Source organism: Drosophila miranda, chromosome 3 (assembly GCF_003369915.1).
Source record: "Drosophila miranda strain MSH22 chromosome 3, D.miranda_PacBio2.1, whole genome shotgun sequence".
In the NCBI taxonomy this organism is placed as follows: Eukaryota; Metazoa; Arthropoda; class Insecta; order Diptera; family Drosophilidae; genus Drosophila; species Drosophila miranda.
The window spans coordinates 17,435,311-17,458,185 of NC_046676.1; the positions used below are offsets into that span (position 1 = coordinate 17,435,311).

Here is a 22,875-nt window from a genome sequence, read left to right on the forward strand (position 1 = left end):
TTGTAATGTTGTTGCTACTACACTAGACTCCACTGTTTGGAGATAGAGTGCGGGAGAGGGGCGGTGAGCTGGCATGGGAGAGATTGTGGCTGGTGGAACGGGGAGCACAAAGATCGAGAAAAGAGCACATTCATCTTGACAGGCACTTTTGGGGGCATGCGGCTCTACCCCTTTCCCCCCTCTTCTGTCATTAGGCTGAACTCCGAAAACGGTAATAATGGGCCAAAGCTGAGAGGTGAAAATTACCCAGATATACTATACTCGAAGGTGGAAAGAGCTCATGGTTAAGGTTAAGGGGAAGGCACTCATGGAAAATAGAAGTTCCACCAATGCTGCACCAATATCTAGAAAAAGAGCCGATTCATTCACATTTAAGAGATCTTTAAAATTGATTCAATTCCAAACTTAGTGGAGGATTGATATTTTGGGAGGAATAGATATTAGTAGAAAATATCTTTAATATTTCAATAATATTCAAGAGCTTAAAGCGATATTTCCAGTAAAAAAAAAAGTGTTCTTGTAACCACTGAACCACCGATGAATGCCCTCAAATGGCTTAAATAGTTGAAGTTCATTAAACCAAACGAAAACTCGACAATTTTCCAGTGATTCCGCGTTTTTCCCTCGCTTGGTACATTTGTTTTGTTTCCGTGTCGCGTGGGTTCGTAACTGTACAGTGTACAGGAGGGGGAAATACAACAACAAAAAATACAGCTCAATTCAAGGCACTCCCACTCGACGCCTTTCACACCTCGGTCTGCCCACACACACACACACTTACAAACACTCACACAATGAGCGAAGAGGAAAGAAAAATCAATTCTCAGCAGGCAAGCAGGCACACACAAAATGCGCGAAAAAAGAAAGCCATGAAATGTGCAATCGCCCGCCGTACACACATACATACATACAGACACAAAGTGCAACTGTCAACGAATACAACAAAAGAGTTGGTTGTTAACAATTTGCTGTTGTTGTTGCCGCTGCTACTTTGCCTGAAGCGTTTTGCAAAATATTGAATTCAATTTAAAGCGCAAAAGGCGCTCATAAATCACCGACAATTGGTATACCCTCGCCGATGGAGGGTATTGTGATTTCGATGCAAACAATCGTTACAACAATGCGCTGCCTGTATCATCGATCTGCGAGGGTATCACAAGCTTCGACATCCGAAGAAGTGTCGTCGTGGCAGGGGGAATGGAGAAAGGCAGCTGAATGGCAGGCACAGTCTCAGACTCGGAGTCGAAGTCGTACTCGGGTTTGGGCAAAGTAAAAAAAAGAGTTGCACTCGGCTTATGGTCATGCTCTCTGGTTCTCTCCCTCTCTCTCTCTCGGTTTATTCAATTGATTGCAGGCCGGGTCGCCCATCAGAGAGCACAAGAGAGCGCGGCGGCCCAGGCCTTTTACCGTAAACTGTCGGCGCAATTAAAATGAATTGAAATTGAACTTTTCTCTTCGGTTCGTGGCTCCGAATAACAGTTTTCCTTGGGCAGCTGTCGCATAATTCATCAACTACAATATTTTGTCGCGCAGGGAAAGGAAAAAGGGAAAAATTTAACAAAAATTTGCGTGTGTGCCGTCGTCAGAAAAAGTTTTTCATTTTTAGCATCTTGATTGTTTGTTAACAGAAGGAGGAAGAGGGCAAGGCAAAGCGGGAGGTGGAGGTGGAAGAAACTCTGCCTAGTAGCCGGGCCGGGGCCAACAACGTTGCCCGGACTGCCTGCAATGGGCACGGGCTTGGGCTCAGCACCAGCACTGTCCTGTCCGTCCCTGACTGTCTTCTCTGTCCGTTTTGCTAACCTCTATCTTCTCCCCTCATCACCCTCAGGCCCCTGTCCTCCTCTCTCTGGCTGCTCCGCCGTTCGCTTACCTTCTCTCCTGCACTGCTTGCTTGCTGGGGCTCTGGTATCTGAAATTGTTCAACTTCATCAGCAGAAAAAAAAAGATGCTGCCGCTGCCTTTCGTGTGTGTGTGTGTGCTGCCAAATCACACCAAGACAGGCTACCCCTCTCACTCCTCTTCTCCGGCTGTCATGAGTCTGAGCCGACGAGTCTTTGGTCTCTTGTCCTTTTTGTTTTCTTTCGCTGCAGCAGCAAAAGACCCCTAGGACACGGAGCACTTGAGCTTGGGCTGGGGTTGGGGTTGGGGGTTTGCCGAGCGGTGGGGGGCAGTAGGGAGGAGTTAAGCGGATGCATAATACGGAAAAATGTCTTCAAGAGAGGAGAGGCGGAGTAGAGATTCTCAAGCTGCTCGCTGCCTTATTTGTTCTTTATGGTTCTCCCCCCTCAAGCCCTGCCAAGACCCTCTACCGCACAGTGTGACAAAATGCAATGGAAAAAGCAATTAGGTCTTTGAGTAGAAAATTGGGCTGTGTTTCGTAATCAATGGCATATATTTTTGTGTTCCTAATTCTTCGTTCCGCTCTCTGCCCTGCTCCCGATCGCTCGCTGCTCTCTTCGTTTGCGCTGCTGCTCTCTCCCGGGCACTCTCAGTAGTTGGCTTCCCACTCATGACAAATGGAAGCCGAAACTCGATTGATCTCGTCTCGAAGTTTGACCAGAAGGGGTATCGTAGCAAGCAAGGGATTTTATTTCCCTTGGAAAAGCTGAAAACTTTTGCCATGTTCGACGCGTACAGTGAGGCCTCGCAGATGGCCGCAGCGTTCAAGGAGTGCGCGGACCACCTGCTTGTGGCCGAGTACCTGCCGCACAACGATCGGGTGGCGTACCTCAATCTGCGGACCCTGGAGCAGGAGATCTACTGCATCGAACTGAGCTTCGCCGGCTTCCGGATCGTGGGCTACGACTTTGACTGCATCCAGGACGGGGTCAGCAGCTGCGACCAGGTCTATGTGTCCGCCCATCGTCTGCTGGCCGCGATCAGTCCGCTCTACGCGGAGGTGGCTGAGAGTCGCGGTCGCCCCACCACCCCCAGCAGTGGCGGAGGGGGCGTGGCTCGCTAAATTTCTGTCTGTTAATTGCTGCCAAAAGTGATAATTAAACGTCTGTGCCCCAGCCACGGCTGCAGGCACAACTTTGGGGCAGGTAAATGACTTGATTGCAATAATAAAGCTCCCAGCCTGGGCACCGATTTGGAGCTGGTCTTTTGATTAATTGCTGCCAAGTGAGAGGACGAGTGGACGGTGCCACAGCCACACTGGCAGGCAGCAGGCAGCAGACAGCAGACAGCAGGCAGCGGCAGCGGCAGCGGCAAGGGGCAAGGGGCAACACTGCTGCAAGTTGATTGACTCAACTTGGCACTCTTCGAACCTTTTGTAGCAAAAAGTTAACAAGTTTTTGCCGTTCCACTTGACTGCTGCTGCTGTTGCTGTTGCTGCCAATGAAGATGCAGACTTTGGATGGAGCACCCAACCCAAGTCCAAAACTCAAACTCAAGCCCCAGCTACAGGCAACATGCAGCATGCTCCTCCATTCCCTCCTCTACTGGGCTCCGGGCTCTGGGCTCTGGGGTCTGGGGTCCATGCCAACTAAGGTTTTATCTAGTTGAGTCCATCTAGCCGCTTGCCGTCCGTCCTGCCGCTGTCTGCCACGGACAACGACCGAGGCAGAGGCAGAGACGGAGACGGAGACGGAGACAGAGACGGAGACAGAGGCTAAAGCGACGAATGCTTGACACACACACACACATACACAGACAGATGGGGACGGCTGGGCGAACGCATTTGCTACGGCGTTCGTATCGGCCATGTCTATCTGGCCGGGCTCTCCACTTGTCTATGCTCGTATATTTGTCCATTGAAGCATGCAATTGATTGCTGCAACGGCCACAGCAGCAGCAACCTCCAGCAGCAGTCTCCTATCCCCTCCCCCACCCCTTGGGGCCCTGGGACTCACCCCCTCCTCCACTGCACATCCGATCCTGCTGCGCTTTAATTGCCTTTTCATTGCAGCCCGTCGGCCTTTTGCCTCTGTGCCGCGTTGCAGTATCCCTGAATCCCTCAATCCCTGTCTCCCCGGGTTCCTCCCTCTCGTCTGTGTGTGTGTGTGTGTGTGTGTGTAATTTGTGGTTGTTGTTCTCTGTTAATGCATTACATGAATTTTAACAAGCTTTGCATTCTGACTGACTATCCGCCGCAGCTTGCCCCACGCCACGCCATTCCCTGCCCCCTCCCCCTTTGTGGCAGCTCGAAAAGCTCCGTGTGTGCTCCGATGTTTGTTTATTATAGCCGCATCCCGTCGAACGCAGACATAATTTAACCTTTGCCTGCCCAGCCCCGCCCTGCCCTGCCCTGCCCTGCCCTGTGCCCCATCTTCATGCTTTTCATTTTGGAAATTCTCAATCAATGAATTATTCGCAGTCAATTTTTGGTTTGGCCAAAGGAAAACACGTAGAAAAGGACATACCGGTGTGGAGTAGATTAATCAACTAACAAAATGCTACTGCTAATTGGATCGGATTGTTTTAGCCATCTTAAAGGATACCAGGAGTCGCCCACAGGCACGAGCAGCATGCACGAGAGGTCGAAGGTTGTGGGCCTGCATGCCTCATACTTGAAATTTCCAATACAGCCCCAAAATATTCAAAAACCCCGATTTGGGGACAGATAACCACAAAAATGGATGGATTTGAACAGAGAATTGTACCTCATTTTGCTGGATTTTGCATTCGTGTCGTAATCCAATCACAATCGAGATCCGAATTGAACGGCAAGCAGGCTATAAATCTCCCCCATCGTTCGGATGATCCAAGTGGGGGGACGAGAGTCTACGCGGATTAAAAGCCAGATCGAATGGAAATCAGCAAACAGGTTCCGCCTCAAAGAGCAATCGCAAAATCAAAACTTGTTTGCCCCTTGCCACCCATTTCCCCATTTCCCTGTGCCCCTCCACCCATTTTCCATTGCGCTCTGCCACTTTTCGAACTAATTGGCTGCGTTTTTGGTTAATTAGCGCAAAGGCAGCAGCGACAGCAACAAAGCTCTATCCCTGGCAAAATCAATCCATCCGCCGGTCTGTCGGGCTGTCGCCAGGTTTTGAAAATGAAATCTCTTTTCTATGGCGCACACGCGCTTTATTGGCACTCAAATTGGCGGCTAAACTTTGGCGGCAGGCAGCCGTCAACAGCAGCAACAACAACAACAACAACAACAACTACAACAACAGCGACAACAACGATTTTGTCTGGCCGAAAACGTTGTAATTATTTGATGTCAGATAACAATTTATTGCCAGATACTGTCGTGACTGTGGCACGGCCCAGGGGTATGCCGGACAGGGGGTATCCGTAGCTGATTAGCGCTTAAATTGAACATTTTCCATATGCTAATCACACGGTGCACCCGAAGTTGTTGTATTTTGGATACTCCTCTGGCTAATATTCATTTATTGTTCAATTACTGTTGTAATTCCGTCAATTGATTGTAGATTGAAATATGTATAATATAAATAAATGAATGGAAATGCAATTGTCTGGTTCTGTTCATTCGCCAATTTATAAAATATATTTGATTCAACGAATGGATTTTTCTCTTTCCATTTTTCGTTAAATTTGTCTCTTTTTCTCTATTCTCACTACAACAGCAGTCGTTTTATCCCGCTCCCCTCCGACAGAGCACGCACATTGCACGAAGAAGAGTGTGTGTGCGAGAGAGAGGGAGAGGGAGAAACTGTGCAATTTCATTTATTCCTTCTGGCTATAATATTGATCCGATCTAGTCCAGATTTGAAACTCTGGTAGATATGATCTTTCTCTATGATTCTGCGTTTTCCTGATAGTAAAAGGGATTCCAGGGTTCAACTGTGCCAAAGTGGAATATATAGGATACATAGTTCCAGCGATTGTACAGCGAATCACTGGGCGACATTCAACGATTGTGCTTTGGGGCCACGAGGAACCCCGGGGTATTTCGCAGCTGCCTCCAATAGAGGACTTCATTTGGCAGCAGTTCAAGCAGTTCCCATGCAGTCGCAACGTAAATTTTGGGGCAGCAAATGGAGCTGGGCTGGCTGAAAATGGGAAAAACACAGCACCGAACACAGTTGTGGGGCAGCGAGGGGAGGCAGCCAGGCGGCTGTCATCAGTTGACAGCCAGAAGGAGCAGCAGCAGTAGCAGAGGCAACAGCATGGGCTGCGGCTTTTAACAATTTGCAATAAATTAGCCGCTGCAACTGTGCAACTGTGCCACAGAGTTTCCCCTGAAAGGCAAGACACATTGGCACTTTTTGGCCAACGTGCACACGCCTCCAAACACTCTTTGCCACAACAATTTCCAAACATGTCTTGCCAATTTCACACTCGAGCAGTGGCCTACTCGATGCCGTGCCACAGAGGCGATTCTGGTCGGTTTCTACCTGGCCAACTTGACTCATCCGCAAGCCATTTTGGGACAGGAATAACGACACTCGCAGCTGGAATTCGGCTCAAAAACTCTGGGACCCTGGCACCCTGGCACCCTGGGACCCTGGGACTCTGGGACTCTGGGACCCTCGGACCGACATTTCTAGGAGGTTGTTTTTGCTTGCATTTATTTAACGGATAAGTGCGACTGTTCACAACATCGTATTTGTGATTTTAATAATGACTTCCACCTTTTGGATCACGGTCGCGTGGCTGATCGTGATCAGAATCTTGTAGAATCCGGCGAGAAGGACTTGTGGCATCCCCTTGCCATTGACGGTGCAGCGGGTCAGGGTGTAGGTTTTCATCGGGAACGGCGGCACATACTTGTCCTCGTACTGCGGCAGATCGGAGCAGTCGCCCAGATTCTTGATCACCATGTCCTTGTAGTAGGTGTTTAGGTATTCGATGAATGTCTGCCTGCGAATCGACATGGGGGTCAGCTTGTAGTCACTTTCGTCGCCGGTTGTGCTCCGGTAGAGCACCACCTCCAGCTAAAAACACCGAACACACTCGTCAATGTAGGTCGTTCAGAATAATAGTAGTCACTCACCATGACGCTGTCGTCGATCTCGAGGTTCCAGTAAACGTTTCCCGAGAAGTAAAACCCCGTGCGGCCCACCCGCTCCATTCTCACCTGAATATCCAAGACGCTTGCGTTGGTGGAATACACGCTGACCGATTGGGGTTCACATTCCCAGTTTTTCTATAGATTTCATCGATCAAACTATGTATTTGTATCTGGTGTGTGTCCTTGGGGCTCACCTTTGCGGCACAGCCATCGTACAAGGCCGAAGAAACGATCAGCAACGGAATGATGTATGACAACATATCCCAAACACAACAACAACTGTTGGACAGGTTCCGTTGGCATCAGGCCTTATATACACATACAATGGAGAGTATAATTAGCGGATCCGAATTACACTGGCAATTACAATCGCAAACACGAACAGATCATGTTCCCCGCTCCAATCTGGATTAGGAATGGATTATGGCGGACTTAACATTGGGTTTTGCTCCCTTTTACATGGTTTAGTAAAATGCCAGCTCGAAATCAAAGCTATTATTATAGAATCTAGCTTGTTTTGACTCTCAAATGGTTGATCTCTCTGATCTACACATTTCTCTGCATTAGAGACACTCTTCTGTGCCGTGGAGAGGCCTTACACCCTTACATTACAGGACGCTGTCTCATGGCCATGCCCCTAGATGGTTTTTCTCAACAACCACCCAGCACCCCGTACACCCAGATGAGGGCTCAGAACATCTTTGGAACATGCAGTTCCCAATTGAAGTGCGGAAAGTCCTCGGGAGATGGGCAAGGCGATTTGCGTATTTCTTTAAAGCAGAACGAGATCAACAGAAGGGCAATGGCCACCAAAGATCATGCGATTTAAGATCAAGCCTCAAGAGTCGTCTGTCTGAAGTAACCCAAAGCTTTGGAGGACTTGGACGATTGTCCCCACCACCAGATCATAATAAAATATATCGCTTAAGAGAGATCTGAGAGATACAAAGTGGTGCCAGGGAACTCTTGCTGCATTGACCATTCGGCTCTTTATTAGATCAATTTTGTGGTGATCTTCACAATGAGGATGCAGCCCCAATCCACCTGGCCGCTGGCCTTGTAGACGATCTTGTAGAACCCCTCGGGGACTATTTCTGGCAGCCCATCGCCGTTGACCACGCACTTGTCGAGCGTGTAGACGTTCCTGGGCCAGGGCGGGGCGTAGTCGCCCTCGGACTGGACCAAATTGGAGCAGTGGCCGACGTTCTTGATGAAGGCGTCCTTGTAAAAGCCGTTCAGGAACTCAAAGAAGGGCTGCTGGGGAACGGACCAGGGCAGGATCTTGTAGTCGCTCTCAACGCCCGAGCTGCTGTGATACGCATCGGCCTCGATCTAGAGAGAGGTTGAGTGCAGTAGCCAAAAGCCGTCTGAGTTGGCCACCTACCATTGTGTTCTCATCCGGATCGTAGTTCCAGTCGACGGTCATCGAACAGGCGAACTCGCCGCGCTTCAACCGATCGATCCTCGCTCCAATCTTCAGCAGACTCTCGTCCGAACTGAAGGCAGCTATGGACAAGGGCTCGTATTCCCAGTTGCGCTGTTTGTGGGTGGAGTGGATCGTTTGGGCATTATTCTGGGGCATGTTATCATGCTCTATCTATCTGTACCTCTCCCATGGAGCTATGGACCATCAGGACCATCCACATCCACATCCAAAGGCCGGCGAACGAGAGCGGCACCGGGCAGCGGGAGAACATCTTGCAAAAACTGAAACTGAAAACTGATTGCATCGAACAGGCACCTATATAGCCCACGATCGGTGGATATATATTCCAGTCGAATGCGGCGCGTGGCTGCAGTAATTATCAAATTATACTTGTATACCGAGACAGGAAATATGTCGAATATAGTATTCGACAACGACATCTTGCGTGTCCGGAACAAGAACAACTTTTTGATGCCATGCCCAATTCTTCGAACCGTTTCGATCGTTAGCGAATAAATGAAGGACTAGAGTGAAACCAAGGCGACTGGATCTTTCCCTGGAAATGGACACAGGACACGTAGTAGTAGCTTCTGCGGCAAGCAGCTCTCTTGGCCTGTGAATGGATTGAATGTTGGATGTGTTTGTGGTCTGATCTGTCTCTTACATTCACTCCAAGGTGGAGTGAGGTCAGGGATTCGGGGAGGACTCTAGTCATTCGTGAAGGTCCAGACCTCCCCGTCATCGTGCAAAGAATAGAAGTTTCGACTTTCGAGTATTGATATCCCAAATGTGGGGAAATTGAAATCTATTTTTCTAGAACATTTTATTGGTTATCTTAAGGACTACAGTGAAACCCCATTCAGGCTGATTTGTCCCGGTGACTGTGAAGACAATCTTGTAGAAAGCGGGTGCAAGAACTTCCGGAAGCCCATCGCCATCGAAGACGCATTTGTCCAAGTGGTAGGTGTCCTTCGGCCACGGCGGCTGGAACTTGCCCTCGAACTGCGGCAGATTCGAGCAGTGGCCAAGGTTCGGGATGGCCACGTCCATGTAGTACTTGTCGAGATACTCATAGAAGGTTTGCTTCGGTACAGCCCACGGCAGCTCCTTATAGTCCTTCTCCGCACCAGAAGAGCTTTGGTAAGCGCTGCTCTCGACCTGCGGTGGTTGGATTAAAGAATTGAACGATTGAAAGATGTTGGATGTTGGTCACTACCCCTTGGGTCACCCACCATTGTGGTCTCATCAATATCGTATTTCCACTCCAAGGTGCACGAAAGGCCGAACTCTCCGCGCTTCAGACGATCGACTTTGGACTCGATCTTCATCTGGCTGTCATCCGTGCTGTAGGTAACTAAGGACACGGGCTCGTAGTCCCAGTGTTTCTACAATTCAACAGTGGATTATGTGGGGATTCTGTTGCTGGGAGGTCACCACACCTCTACCTACCTTGCCCACGGTGCCGTGGAGCAGCCCGAGTAGCAGCCAGATTTTGATGGATTTGCAAAGCATGGCGCGACTTGGAGTTGGATCTGCAACAATGTGACTGCGGATGGAGTATTTATACCCTTTGGTGCTATCTTTGGGCTCTGCAATCACACGGAACTATCGTGTTTCCTCGCAATTAATTTTCCCCAATTATAATATCGTTATCCAAACTATTTAAGCCGGGATTAATGAAAAACGAAGGGGAACGTTGTGAGCCGCTGCCTTTGCCGCGGCCCCACTTTATTTATTTAAAATAATCTAAATTCGAAAAAATTCGGACGAACTGTTTGGGAGATTTTGATATACTAGATTTCATCAGTTTCCATTTTTCTTTACACGCACGGACGGACGGACATGGGTATATCGACATGACTGTTGATGCTGATCAAGAATATATATACTTTATGGTGTCGGAAGCGCTTCCTTCTGGGTGTTACACACATCCACTTCCACCAGAAATCCCCACCACAAAAGCCAGGTTCTGGCAAGAAGTACACTTTTTATACCCTTGGGTTTTATCTTACAGCTTCGAAGCTTCTAGTTATCTATATCCTAGTACTTTCTACAATTGTAATTGCACTTTCCACATAAGTGTGGGATCTGTCGGTAGATGTTGGTATCCCAAATGTGTGGAAATTTCTATATTCTTTCCGAATCCGAAAAACAGTTGTCTAAAAAAGTTTAGCTGTCACCTTAAGGACTACAGTGAAACCCCATTCAGGCTGATCGGGTCCGCTTATTATGAATATGATCTTGTAGAAACCGGGCGGAACAACTTCCGGAAGCCCCTCGCCGTCGATCACGCATTTGTCGACCAGGTAGTTGTCCTTCGGCCACGGCGGCTGGAACTTCCCATCGAACTGCGGCAGATTCGAGCAGTGGCCAAGGTTCTTGATGAGCACGTCCTTGTAGTAAGTGTTGAGATACTCATAGTAGGGCTGCTTGGGTATAGACCAGGGCAGGACCTTATAGTCGTTCTCCGCCCCGGAATTGCTGCGGTAAGCACTGGCCTCGACCTGCGGCGATTGGATTAAAAGATTGAAAGATCGAATGTGATTTCAGTGGGTCGGATCACCCACCATTGTGGTCTCATCTGTATCGTATTTCCACTCCACGGCGCACGAAATTCCGAACTCTCCGCGCTTCAGACGATCGATTTTGGATTCGACCTTCAGCTTACTCTCATCCGTGCTGTAGGTTTCTATGGACACGGGCTCGTAGTCCCATTTTCTCTAGAATTTGACCGTAGATTATGTGAGGACTCTGCTGTTGGGGGGTCACCACACCTCTACCTACCTCGCCCACAGTGCCGTGGAGCAGCCCGAGAAGCAGACAGATTTTGAAGGTTTTAAAAAGCATGGCGCGACTTGGACGTTGGATCTGCAACAATGTGACTGCGGATGGAGTATTTATACCCTTGGGTGCTATCTTTGTGCTCTGCAATCACACGGAATTATCGTGTTTCCTGGCAATTAATTTGCCCCATTTACAACATCATTACCCAAACTATTTTAGCCGGGATTAATGGAAAACGAACAGTCAGTATATTTGTGAGCTTATTTGATTTATTTCTGATCAGTTTTCATTTTGTGCACATTTCTTTTTACATCTGTATCTTTTTTTCTATACTAACAACAACGCCACAACGTTTTATCGCGCTCCTTCCACCAGAGGGCGCACCCTACACGATGAAGAGTGTGTGGAAGAGAGAGACGGAAGGATAGAAGGGGTAGCTTAGCCACTACAGTTTCATTTGTTCCTCCTGGCTATAATAATGATCCGATCTAAGCCAGATTCGGCAATCTGCTAGACATGGCCACAATTGTGGATGCCACAGAATATAGTCACTTGTGTGGGCGGAAGGGGGCGCTTCGAGATCTAAACTCTTCGAGTGAATCGACGGTATAAAAATCCTCTCCTGACAAGCATTTTCATTTTGCACTATCGATCTACTGGATCCGATGATTTCGACAAGGAATTTGAGCCTGTATATTTTATTAATATTCTGTATAGCGTTACAAAATTTCTAAATGTATTGGTTAAAGAGAGTTGTCCATTCGGGTTCCTTCGCATTGGAATATCACATCAGTTTGCTTGTCACTTTCACAATAATTGTCATTCCCCACTCAACGGGTCCCGTGAAGGTGAGGATTATTTTATAGAAGCCCAGGGGCAGAACTTCGGGGAAACCGTCGTTGTCGGCCACGCACTTGTCCAAGTTGTAGATCTTCTGCGGCCACGGGGGCACGAACTTGTCCTCGAACTGGGGCAGGTTCGAGCAGCTGCCCAGGTTCTCGATCACCATGTCCTTGTAGTGGGTGTTTAGGAAATCCTCGTAGGGCTGCTTAGGAATGGCGAAGGGGACCAACTTGTAGTCACTCTCCTGTCCCGACGAACTGCGATAGGCGGTCGCCTCCACCTGATCAAGCGGAAGAGGATCGATCAGGCATCAATCAGAAGACTCTCTCATTTATACCTACCATGACCGTATCATCGAGAAGGTAGCGGAATTCGATTGTGGCCGAAATGGCGAACTCGCCGCGATTGACCCGATCGATTTTGCCTTCGATCTTAAGCTTGCTCTCGTCCGAGGAGTGGGTGGTGATGGACATTGGCTCGTAGTCCCATTTGCGCTGTTCAATGGGGGGGGGGGGGGACAAGTGTTGGTCATTTGATCACTCGAACAGCGTCCACGGGGGAGATATTTACCGCACTGTTGCAGCTCTGCGCGACCAGAAGTACCAGGCAAAGTCCAGAGAACGATCGCAACGAGCGGGGCAACATTTTGGCCAACAATTGTGACATAGTGGCACAGCTTTGTGGCTTTTATAGTGCTAACCAGCCAACAATCTGGTCCTAACTCATCTCCAATCACGATATGCACGCTATCTTCGTGTCACATGTAGGTTTTACATCTGGGTACAGCACGAGCCATACAATTAGACAAAAGTGCATAGTATTCATGATCGACACGAATCGAATTCAGATTCCGATTTCCCCGAATCATTAAAAACCGAGAGCGAGTACATTTTTTTTCAGTGTAAAGCAAGAAAATGTTTTGGCTTCGTGCCAGCAAACTTTGTGTGTTTCGTTTTCGTTCTCTCTGAGAGAAAATCCAATAGAGAGTGAGCGAGAAAAAAAAAACGAAATTTTAGGCTCTGAAGATACCACCCCTGCTTCGTTCAGTTCGTTTCGAGCGAGCAATTCGATGTAATGAGAGAGCTGAGACACCGATTCTAACGCTAACGGAACGAGCGAAACGAATACGGGAATTCCACCAAATCGATTCGGTTTGCGACCGACCAGTAAGGGGAATTTCGAGCTCTTGTTTTATTAAAATGATAATATTATTATTTAATACACAGAACACGGAATTATTGATAATTACTACTAACTCTGACCAACCCGTTCTTCGATGGGAGAGCATCGACGGGTCTGGGTCTGGATCTCATTTCTATATACCCTTCCCGTTTGTCATTCGTTGGGTATCACAGAGATATGTGGCGTAACCACAACAAAGAGAGCTCTCATAATTGTAGGCAAAAAATTATACGCGATGGCTAAACAAAAGATCTGTCGAGAGAATAAAGTCATAAATGCTGGTTTGGCTGGCACTGCACTATCAGTGGATGTAAAGGGGCCCAGACCCAAGTGCACACAAGAGTTGCGGAGCGACTCAAGTGATCAATATATTGAAGAGGCAATTGAATGTGGTCCTACCCCCTTGAAGTGCTCCGTCCCCGTACCGATCCCAGGCTCGACCCTCGTCCAAGTGGCATGATCGGCACTTGAGCTGCCTACACTTCGGGGCGTCGTGTCGGGGATCTGCTGTTGCACTTAATTTAATTGAACGCTGGGATCCGATGGGCAGCCGCCGCCCCCCAGGCCCTGGGCATCTGGAGCCTAAAGTGCCGCCCCACCAACGCAATCGAATAATCGAATATGTGTGTGTGTGTGTGTGATCTTGTACAAAATCAAATTATCGCGATTCGAACGAATCAAAACAGAAGAAGAGTTTTCTGGGCTGGAAGGGATAGGGGCTGAGAGACGCTAATAAAAGCGCACTGGCAACTCCCCGGAGGCGTTCATTTAGCAACCGCAGAGGATCAATCGTGTACAACAGCAACAGCAGCAGAAGCAGCGACAGCAGAAGTAGCAGCAGAAGCGAAGCAGCGGCAGAGGCAGAGACGATGACGATGACGACGACGACGACGACGACGATGAATCCGAGCGATTCGACAACGATGTTGCCGTAAATCTTGAACTTCCCCACGCTCTCCTCCTGCTGCTGCTGCTGCTGTCTCGTCTTTTGGCTTGGTTACTTCTTGATGTTTAGTACGTGCAGACAGGGACTGGGGCCATAACGAGAAGATGTTGCCAGGCCCCTTCCACTACCACTACCACTCTCTGCACTCTGCTCTCTCGTTTTCCCTCTCTTTCTGTCGAGAGGCATTCGATTTGTTTAGCTGGCCGCAGACCCAATTTAAAACACGACTTGAACGATGACCGGCGCTGTCTTTGTGCCTGTCTTCGGCCGTGCTGTGCTTCGCCTTCCTCTCTCCCACTCTCTTTGACTTGCTGTCTCTCTCTCTCTCTCTCGTGTTCTGCTGCTTCGGTTACCTGCCTGCGGTTGCTTGTAATTCCACTTCTCCCCCCCACTCCCTGCACAGGTCCATGTCTCGGGGATTCATCGGAATGTTGAACGACAGCAGCATGGATCGAGGGGTAACGGGAAGGGGAGGGGCAACGACGGGCACGGCATCGGCAACGGCAACGGCGGCTATTAGTAATTTATTGATTTGTCTAAATTATGGTGTGTTTCAATCTTGTTGTTTGTTGTATGCGGTGTTGCCGCTTCCAGCCACAGCCACAGCATCCACATCCACATCTTGGCTCGTTGTGCTTTTTGGAGCTAGCCCGCCACATGCCACATACCACAAAGCTCTTTGCCACCCACATGGCACGGAGTGGGGCGTCAAACGTGCGATTATCTCTTCTGCTGAGTGTGTAATAAGTGATTAAATAAGCGACTAAATGGCGGAGTGCAAAGGAGAGGGAGAGGGAGAGTACAATGAGAGTACAAATATTCGCATTTGGAGAAGCCTTTAATTTTTATTTTCTTAAAACAATTTAGCTGTTACCTTAAGGATTAAATGTACACCCCATTCTGGCTGATTGGGTCCGGTGACTGTGAAGATACAAGAAGGTCTCCACACCTCTACCCACCTCGCCCACGGTGTTGTGAAGCAGCCCGAGTAGCAGCCAGATTTTCGTGGTTTTGCAAAGCATTGCGCGGCCGGACTTGCCACAATGTGACTGCATGGAGTATTTTTACTCTTTGTTGCTATCTTTGGGCTCTGGAATCACACGGCATTATCGTGTTTCCTCGCAATTAATTGGCTCCAATTATACAAATATGTTATAAAAATCGGTTGAACCGCTTGGGAGATTTTTATATATTTGATTTTATCTGTTTACATTTTTTGGTCACTCGAGCAGTAAAACCAACCAAAGACCTGACTAAATGGCGGAGTGCAAAGAGGTAGAGGGACGAGATATATGCATATGAAGTGTAAATTTGTATGTTCCTCGCTTTTGTTATGGAAATTTGATTGATATTCGAATTTGGTTATTTATGTATGTATAAAAACACGCAATGTGTGGGCGCTGGGAACCACAACAACAACAACAACAACAACTCAACAACTCAATTAATTATGTGTCCCATACGAGAACGTGAACAGAACCAACAACAATCAGTCAGATCTCCGGCAGAGCGGCCCACACGCACGCACGCAAATCGTGTTTTGCTGTCGTCTGGGTCTGCCACTTAATTATCATAAAATTTTAAGCACATGCAAATTTAATTGTTGTTGTTGTTTAAAAAAAAAAAAAGAGAGATCAACAGAGATTCTGGCAAACCTATCAATCAATTGAATAGCAAGCAACAAAAGGGAGCACAAAACAGTAGACTCTACCGACTCTCTGTTGTTGCTGAAGCAGGACGGCAATTAGCGGCCGCACACACACACACAAGTGAGTGTTCGCAGTCGCCGTCGCCTAGCAAGGCATTTTTATGCAAGGTGAGGCATATTCGCTCTTCGAATCACATGTTTTGTTGGCACAGAGGAAGCTCTCGGAAGTGCTTCACCTTATAAAAACAAACGCCTTCGGTGCGTATGGTTTCGCAGATGATATTGGCTTTGAAGATCAACAGAAGCGGGGATTAGGCCAAGCGAACCGCTCTAAGCCCTAGTTCTGACAACTTTTGGGCACTTGAGTGGAATCAGTGTTTATTTTGCAATAAAACCAACCAAAACCAAAGTTGACAGCGATGACGTCATGGCGTTGAGAGTGTGTGGGCAACGGCAGAGATTTCCCAGCGAGTTGCGAGCTGTACATATCTTATCAGCAATCGAAATCGCAGCTGCTACTGTGCTTGAGCACGCATGTTAAATCATGATTCGAGGCACTTCACTTCTTGATAGGGCGGGGGGGCGGGGGGCAGGGGCCCAGATGCCAGAGAGGCCGCTTATCAGTAAATTGTGCCAAAGTGCTTTAATTACCGAGTCGTTAAGGTGCTGCTCCTACTCTGTGCCCCCCGAAACCCCCTTGTAAATTACAGCACACAGTATGGGTAACCTTTAAGCACACTGACAGGCGGCGACGTGATAAGAGTATAGCCCCCTCAGAGTGACCGCCTCTACTATATTTGTGTGTATTATATTGTTATTCCATATTAATTTTTGTTTCTCCGCTCTCTTTGCAGTTTTGAAAATGAACAGTTTGGCCCGAGGGCCGAGGCCCTGCGTCTCCCTGTGTGGTTGCCTGGAAAGCTCGACTAAACGGCAACAACAACCCCATCTTCCCAGTAACGTCCGCGACAGCAACAGCAACAACTCCAACTCCAAGAAAAGCAGCAGAAACAGCACCGCTGCCTGCACGTTACCAGGCACTATTGGAAGTACTTTGGGCCGCCCGCGCAGTGCGGCCGCCCGATCGTTTGCGTCTGCATGGAGTCAATGAGACGTAACGAGGCGAACACTAGCCACCACCCGAATAAGGTGAGAATAGTCGTTCCCCCTGCCCCCTGCCCTCTACCCTGTACTTCTCCTTACTCATTCCACTCTGCGCTAGTGGGCGATAAGACCGTAATTATTTTATTGTCATCATTTCTGGCTACTCAAGTGCTCTTAGGGCATTCGAAGGGGAGGGGTGGTCTGCTTTGCCTGCTTTCTCAAGTGGCCACTAGACTTTTGCAGTGTGCGATAAGCGGGAACGGTGATAGGTAGCCTCGGAGACGAGAAAGAGGCAATGTTAAAGGCAAAGGGAAAGTAATTCAACTACGTTCTGCATGTTGATGTCATTGGTTTATGACAGCAGTAGCGGCGTTTTAGCATTGTCTGATTTATTGTTTTCCGCGGGGGGCGGGGGGGGATGGCGGGCGAGTACAATCGAAATCACTTAAAGTTGTCGCGCATAGTTATTTATTTATTAACAGCAATAGCAATGTACTGGGGTACAAATGGGTGTATTTCGACGCCGAAGAGCGTTTACCAACACTAAGCGAGTTTTGTTTACTTGCCTCTGCCCTCTGGCAGCTCTACCTCTCTCTGCTCTTCCTCTCCCGCTCTTGAGTGTGTGTGTGTGTGTGCCATAGTCCACAGTGCGTGCCTGTGTGTGTGTGCAGTTTTCGGTGGTTGCTCTCTGGCTCTTTTATATTATATATTTTTTTTTTTTTTTGGTTTCCCGTTCAGTTTCATCAGCAGCGTTGCTGCTCTGCCAAACGAAAAAGGACGCCGCAGAAGGCTCGCGCAAAATATTCCAAAGAAATTGTTCGTTTTTATTGTTTTTGTGGTTTAGTTTAAATAATTAGAATATATTTGTATGTAATCGGGGCCAGTGAAATGGAATGGAAAAGAAGTTTTCCAAGGTAAAGGGGAATAAAGTGAAGTGCTTCGAGTTTTTCTATTATTTCGGTGCGTCCTATTCCTTCGTTTACGCACACAAACGCACACACCCACACGGACTAATACAGCTGCAACTGATTTTTTTTTTTGATTCCTTTTCGTGTGTTCGCAGGTGGCCCTGAATAGCAGCAACGTAGCAACGGAAAGCAATATTAAGAGTAACAAATTGTTAGCTAATTTAAGTGCAGCGAACGCAGCAACAATCCAGACAGCGGCAGCAGCAGCAGCAGCAGCAGGAACAGCGACGGCAACAACGGGTAACGCGACGGCAGCGACAACAACGAATCAAACGTTGAATTACAATAACAAAGGGAAGGTGACGGCAACGGCAGCGAATAATCAGAGGAGCAATCACAACAACAGCAGCAGCAAGAAGCACACGAGTAAGTAAAAAAGAAGAGCGAAAGTACTGCAAATGCAATTCCCGAAGTGTCGACCTAGCCTAGCCTAGCTTCTACCGTTTTCGCGTTCTTCTGGTCGCACTCTGAGAAGAGTCTCAAGCACCGTTCTTACCTTCTATTTGTGTATTACTTGCAAATCGAATTGCTATCTTTTTCTCCCCTCTCTCGCCGCTCCTCACTCACGCTCTCTTCTGTTTTGTTCCATTTTTCTCACCCTCTCGCAGAGACAACTGGAGCTGGAAAGACAACAGCCTCTTCGCACTCCACGGCGCTGTCATCGTCGAGCAGCTCCAATTCGAGCGAGTCGAAGGACACGAACTTCGAGTACGAGGACGAGTGGAACATCGGTGGGATCCCAGAACTGCTGGACGATCTAGACGCGGACATCGAAAAGTCTGCGGCGCATTCGGGTGGTGGCAACCAGGCTACCTCGATAAATGCCAAGCAGGCAACCAGCTCCTCCTCCACATCCACATCCACCTCTGCATCGGCGCCAGCCAAGGCGAGTGGGTCATCGTCATCAGCAGCAGCGGCATCATCGTCATCATCGTCATCGTCAGGAGCGTCAGCGGCTGCAGTACATCAAAAGTCGCACAAGATCACATTGCATAGCAATTTGTCGGCCACATCGCCAACCACAATTAAGTTCACACGCCAGCCCGTCCCCAGCGGCACCGGGAGCAGTAGTGCATCAGCAGCGTCGTCAACATCCTCGAACGGGAACGGGAACGGTAGCGGCAACAGCGGGAGCGGGAGCGGAAGCAACACAAGCGTGGTGGCTAGCAAGGGATCCTCTTCGGGCAAGCATCATCACCACCACCACCATCACTCGACATCATCTTCGTCCTCTACCTCGTCGAGCTCCAGCGGCGGCTCCAAGGGCTACAAATCCGCTTTGGTGGCACAACTGAACAGTCCGAGTACACTCGGAAATAGCCACAGCAGCGGGAGTCACTCCAAGGCACCACCTGGCGCAAGCTCAGGCACAAGCGCCAGCGGAACCGGAACAGGAACCGGAGCAAGCGCAGGAGCCGGAATCGGAGCCGGCAGCACATTGTCATCCTCGACATTTGCCGGCTTCTCGAAGGGAGGCAGCCTAGTATCCTCTTCTACAGCGTCAGCGTCAGCCACAGCCACAGGCACAACCGCAGCCACAACCACAACCACAGCCGCAGTCCCATCCGCAACTGGCAGTGGTCAGCAGGCCTCCAAAGTCTCCGCTGGCGGCATGTCCTCGCAAACGGGCAGCGGCAGCGGCAGCAACACAAGCAACAACAGCGGAAGCAGCAGCGGCAGCGGGGGAGGAGGCGGCAACGCCAACAGCACCGGAAACAGCGTGAACAACAGCAGCGGCAGCGGAGGCAGCCTCAGCGGCCCAGTCGGTGGCCAGAGTTCGCAAGGCGGCAGCAGCTCCAGCGGTAAATCGAGCGCAAAAATGTCCATTGATCATCAAGCCACGCTCGACAAAGGACTCAAAATGAAGATCAAGCGCACCAAGCCGGGCACCAAGAGCTCGGAGGCCAAGCACGAGATAGTCAAGGCCACCGACCAACAGAACGGAGCCCTGGGCGCCAATTCGGCAGCCAATTCCAACGAGGACGGGAGCACGGGCGCCAACAACGCGTCCTCCCTCTCATCCAGCAACTCTTCGAGCAGCGCCAGCAGCGGCAACTCCTCCAGTAGCGGGAGCAGCAGCAGTGGTGGCAACTCCTCGAGTAGCAGCAAGAAACACATGAACAACTCCAGTGCTGGCAGCGGGTCCTCATCCAGTGGCGCCCAGAACAGTGCCGGCCACAGCAGCTCGGCCAGCACGTCCTCGAGCAGCAGCCAGTCCACGCCCCAGGGCACAAAGAGGGGCAGCTCCGGGCACAGGCGCGAGAAGACCAAGGACAAGAACGCACATTCCAATCGCATGTCCGTGGACAAATCGGCCGCTGCCGCATCGGCGGCCGGGGAGAAGGACACGCCAGAGAAGAACTCTGGATCTGGATCGGGATCGGGATCAGGGTCGGTATCGGGAACGGGCGCATCATCCTGCTCCTGCAGCGGCGACGTGGGCACGCCCTGCTCCCACCACGCCTGCATCCGACGTGCCGCGCACATGTCCAACTCCAATTCCAGTTCCAGTGGCGGGAGCAGTTCGGCCAACGTGGCTGCTGCAGCTGCAGCTGCCTCCTCCATGTCAGCTGTGCCGCCTGGAGTGTTTACACCTTCGGCCGGCTCACCCTCGGCGGGATCTCCATCGGCCGTCGTTCCAGCAGCCGCCTCTCTGCTGGCAGCCACAACGGCCGTCTCCTCCTCCGCCTCGCAGCTATCCGGCAGCGCTGGCGGCGTCGGTGGCGGCGTCGGCACTGGAGGACCGAATGCACCGGGGCCGCCAGGCAAGGAAACCTCTGGCAGCAGCATTAAGATATCCTCGCACATCGCCGCACAGCTGGCAGCCGCAGCCGCATCCAACAGCTACACCGGCCAGGGCCCTGGTCCGGGTCTCGGACAGGGACAGGGCGGCAGCGGGAGCGGCTCAAACTCAAACTCCAACAGCAGTCAGAGCAGCTCCAGCAGCAGTGGCGACAGCAAGGCATCGGCTGCGGCCCAGGCCAAAATGATGGCTCCGGGGATGATCTCAGCGACGGTCCACCACACGATTTCAGTGCCGGCTGGCAGTGTTGGTGACGAGGACACCAAATCCCCGCCAGCCAAGCGGGCTAAGCACGAGGCAAACAGCTCCGGCAGCGGCGGCAGTAGCAGCGGCAGCGGCAAGGAGATGGTCGACATATGCATCGGCACTTCGGTGGGAACCATCACCGAGCCGGACTGCCTGGGGCCCTGCGAGCCGGGCACCTCGGTCACCCTCGAGGGCATCGTTTGGCACGAGACCGAGGGCGGCGTCCTCGTCGTGAACGTGACGTGGCGCGGCAAGACCTATGTGGGCACCCTGCTAGACTGCACCCGACACGACTGGGCTCCTCCAAGGTGAGTGTGAGAGACTGCGAGTGGCAGTGGGACATGACGTTCTGGGGTTGCTCAGAGAAACCAAACCTATTTTATAGAGTCTAGATCCGTACTTGAATAAAGATGCCTTTCATTATTATAATTTTCCGTTTTTTGTTGGTTTTCCCTCCGTCCAATCGGAGCAACATTATTCTTTATCCATTATTCTGCAACAAGCTGAAAGCATCCCTTATGTCTGATCGATTCCAATGGCAGGGGGGGTGGGGGACCATAAACACTTGAAATATACTCAATGATCCACCTATCCCATTTCAGATTCTGTGATTCACCAACTGAAGAATTAGATTCTCGAACTCCAAAGGGTCGCGGCAAGCGCGGACGCAGCGCCGGGCTCACGCCCGACCTGAGCAACTTCACCGAAACCAGAAGCTCGGTATGTATGAGGGATGGATAGATGGAGGATGGAGGATGGATATAGCTAAAAACGAGATTCTCTTGCAGATTTACTTCTCGCATGCCCAAGTGCATTCGAAGCTGCGCAACGGCACCGCCAAGGGCCGAGGAGCAACGCGCAGTGCCTCGGGGAATGCGGCCACGAACAGCAACAGCGGATCGTCGGGCAATGGGGGTGGGGCCACGCCCAGCACATCACCCACAGCATTTCTGCCGCCGCGTCCGGAGAAGCGCAAGTCGAAGGACGAGGCACCGTCGCCACTCAACGGCGACACGGACGGCGGCTCGGACCGGAGCATGGTGAACGCCAGCGGCATTCCAATATCGGCAAGCGGCGGTGGCCTGGCCACGCAGCCGCAGAGCCTGCTTAACCCAGTCACCGGACTCAACGTGCAAATCAACACAAAGAAATGTAAGACTGCCTCGCCCTGCGCGATCTCCCCGGTGCTGCTCGAGTGTCCCGAGCAGGACTGTAGCAAGAAGTACAAGCATGCCAATGGGCTGCGCTACCACCAGTCGCACGCCCATGGGGCTGGCGGCGGGGCCAGCTCGATGGACGAGGACTCGATGCAGGCACCGGAGGAGCCGGGCACGCCGCCTTCGCCAGGCGGCGCTGCAGCTGCACAGGCGACAACAGTAGCAGGAGTACCAGTGGCACCCTCCACTTCCACATCCACCTCCACCGCCAACGTTGCTGTTGTCAATGGTGGAAGTGCTCCACCGGCGACAGGTGCAACGACAGCCGCAGCAGCAGCAGCTTCAGTCGCCCCGATAGCTGCCACATTGTCGGCGGAAACACCAGCTATTCCCGCTCCACCAGCAGTCACTCCTCCCACTGCGACCCCCATCTGCGCCGCAGCAACAGCGACGCCAGTTGGTCTGGCAGCAACAACTGAGGCTACCCCAGTCTCTGTGTTGCCCTTGGCAGCCAATCTACCGCTGGCAGTCCCTCCAACTGCAACGGCATCGACGGCGTCGTCGTCAGTGCCTCCACCAACACAGCCGCCGCCGTCGCAACAGCAACAACAGCAACAGCAGCAGCTGCTCACTCCAGGCAGTAGCTCGGGGAGCAATCAGCCGGTCGCCGGGGGCAGCATCACTGCTGGTATCTCTGGCCAGGCTCTCTCCCAGCACCAGCAACAGCTGATGGGCGGTCTACCGGCCATGCTGACGGAGCAGCAGCAGCAGGCGCTGCTCCAGCAAGGAGCCTGTGAGTACTCGACTCCCCTTATCCACGATCCTTTCTCGACTAATCCC

General features: G+C 50.7%; 7 protein-coding genes across 9 annotated transcripts in view; 2 read left to right on the forward strand and 5 right to left on the reverse strand.

Annotated features, from left to right (window-relative positions):
* LOC108158647 (pneumococcal serine-rich repeat protein) overlaps positions 1 to 22,875 on the forward strand; it is a 75,521-nt gene that overhangs the window by 47,254 nt on the left and 5,392 nt on the right. Inside the window, exons 3-7 of one of the 3 annotated variants that reach the window (XM_017291131.2) lie at positions 16,612 to 16,906; positions 17,925 to 18,195; positions 18,438 to 21,186; positions 21,481 to 21,598; positions 21,667 to 22,828. In XM_017291131.2, the coding sequence (XP_017146620.1) occupies positions 16,856 to 16,906; positions 17,925 to 18,195; positions 18,438 to 21,186; positions 21,481 to 21,598; positions 21,667 to 22,828 (4,351 nt within the window). In that variant the 5' untranslated portion in view covers positions 16,612 to 16,855. Of the gene's footprint in view, positions 1 to 16,611; positions 16,907 to 17,608; positions 17,776 to 17,924; positions 18,196 to 18,437; positions 21,308 to 21,480; positions 21,599 to 21,666; positions 22,829 to 22,875 lie in introns of those variants that run through there. The other 2 variants (XM_017291132.2, XM_033391409.1) reach the window with 2 other exon arrangements.
* On the forward strand, positions 2,531 to 3,106 carry LOC108158645 (protein GSKIP homolog). Its single transcript, XM_017291129.2, has one exon. The coding sequence runs from the start codon at positions 2,621 to 2,623 to the stop codon at positions 2,960 to 2,962; it is 342 nt and encodes a 113-aa protein (XP_017146618.1). The 5' UTR covers positions 2,531 to 2,620; the 3' UTR covers positions 2,963 to 3,106.
* Positions 6,438 to 7,407, reverse strand: LOC108158642. The gene is made up of 3 exons (XM_017291125.2): positions 7,123 to 7,407; positions 6,911 to 7,063; positions 6,438 to 6,851 (listed from the first exon to the last, which is right to left on the reverse strand). Exons 1-3 carry the CDS (start codon positions 7,186 to 7,188, stop codon positions 6,510 to 6,512), a joined length of 561 nt encoding a protein of 186 aa, XP_017146614.1. The 5' UTR covers positions 7,189 to 7,407; the 3' UTR covers positions 6,438 to 6,509.
* LOC108158644 lies at positions 7,894 to 8,614 on the reverse strand. Its single transcript, XM_017291128.2, has 3 exons — positions 8,536 to 8,614; positions 8,313 to 8,465; positions 7,894 to 8,260 (listed from the first exon to the last, which is right to left on the reverse strand). The coding sequence occupies exons 1-3, from the start codon at positions 8,578 to 8,580 to the stop codon at positions 7,922 to 7,924; spliced, it is 537 nt and encodes a 178-aa protein (XP_017146617.1). The 5' UTR covers positions 8,581 to 8,614; the 3' UTR covers positions 7,894 to 7,921.
* LOC108158643 lies at positions 9,148 to 9,900 on the reverse strand. The gene is made up of 3 exons (XM_017291127.2): positions 9,804 to 9,900; positions 9,587 to 9,739; positions 9,148 to 9,512 (listed from the first exon to the last, which is right to left on the reverse strand). Exons 1-3 carry the CDS (start codon positions 9,864 to 9,866, stop codon positions 9,168 to 9,170), a joined length of 561 nt encoding a protein of 186 aa, XP_017146616.1. The 5' UTR covers positions 9,867 to 9,900; the 3' UTR covers positions 9,148 to 9,167.
* On the reverse strand, positions 10,120 to 11,237 carry LOC108158641. The gene is made up of 3 exons (XM_017291124.2): positions 11,139 to 11,237; positions 10,922 to 11,074; positions 10,120 to 10,858 (listed from the first exon to the last, which is right to left on the reverse strand). The coding sequence occupies exons 1-3, from the start codon at positions 11,199 to 11,201 to the stop codon at positions 10,514 to 10,516; spliced, it is 561 nt and encodes a 186-aa protein (XP_017146613.1). The 5' UTR covers positions 11,202 to 11,237; the 3' UTR covers positions 10,120 to 10,513.
* On the reverse strand, positions 11,813 to 12,952 carry LOC108158637. Its single transcript, XM_017291121.2, has 3 exons — positions 12,552 to 12,952; positions 12,323 to 12,475; positions 11,813 to 12,261 (listed from the first exon to the last, which is right to left on the reverse strand). Exons 1-3 carry the CDS (start codon positions 12,645 to 12,647, stop codon positions 11,923 to 11,925), a joined length of 588 nt encoding a protein of 195 aa, XP_017146610.1. The 5' UTR covers positions 12,648 to 12,952; the 3' UTR covers positions 11,813 to 11,922.

Bases quoted from the DNA above. Each gene is read 5' to 3' on its own strand.
- LOC108158644 (XM_017291128.2), bottom strand. From the start codon at position 8,580: ATGTGGATGTGGATGGTCCTGATGGTCCATAGCTCCATGGGAGAG. The intron at 8,466-8,535 runs GTACAGATAGAT...ACCCACAAACAG, and splicing joins TCCATAGCTCCATGGGAGAG to CGCAACTGGGAATACGAGCC. The intron at 8,261-8,312 runs GTAGGTGGCCAA...ACCTCTCTCTAG, and splicing joins ATCCGGATGAGAACACAATG to ATCGAGGCCGATGCGTATCA.
- LOC108158642 (XM_017291125.2), bottom strand. From the start codon at position 7,188: ATGTTGTCATACATCATTCCGTTGCTGATCGTTTCTTCGGCCTTGTAC. The intron at 7,064-7,122 runs GTGAGCCCCAAG...TGAAATCTATAG, and splicing joins ACGATGGCTGTGCCGCAAAG to AAAAACTGGGAATGTGAACC. The intron at 6,852-6,910 runs GTGAGTGACTAC...CGGTGTTTTTAG, and splicing joins AGATCGACGACAGCGTCATG to CTGGAGGTGGTGCTCTACCG.
- LOC108158643 (XM_017291127.2), bottom strand. From the start codon at position 9,866: ATGCTTTGCAAATCCATCAAAATCTGGCTGCTACTCGGGCTGCTCCAC. The intron at 9,740-9,803 runs GTAGGTAGAGGT...GTTGAATTGTAG, and splicing joins TCCACGGCACCGTGGGCAAG to AAACACTGGGACTACGAGCC. The intron at 9,513-9,586 runs GTGGGTGACCCA...CAACCACCGCAG, and splicing joins ATATTGATGAGACCACAATG to GTCGAGAGCAGCGCTTACCA.
- LOC108158641 (XM_017291124.2), bottom strand. From the start codon at position 11,201: ATGCTTTTTAAAACCTTCAAAATCTGTCTGCTTCTCGGGCTGCTCCAC. The intron at 11,075-11,138 runs GTAGGTAGAGGT...GTCAAATTCTAG, and splicing joins TCCACGGCACTGTGGGCGAG to AGAAAATGGGACTACGAGCC. The intron at 10,859-10,921 runs GTGGGTGATCCG...CAATCGCCGCAG, and splicing joins ATACAGATGAGACCACAATG to GTCGAGGCCAGTGCTTACCG.
- LOC108158645 (XM_017291129.2), top strand. From the start codon at position 2,621: ATGTTCGACGCGTACAGTGAGGCCTCGCAGATGGCCGCAGCGTTCAAG.
- LOC108158637 (XM_017291121.2), bottom strand. From the start codon at position 12,647: ATGTCACAATTGTTGGCCAAAATGTTGCCCCGCTCGTTGCGATCGTTC. The intron at 12,476-12,551 runs GTAAATATCTCC...CCCATTGAACAG, and splicing joins CGCAGAGCTGCAACAGTGCG to CGCAAATGGGACTACGAGCC. The intron at 12,262-12,322 runs GTAGGTATAAAT...CCGCTTGATCAG, and splicing joins TTCTCGATGATACGGTCATG to GTGGAGGCGACCGCCTATCG.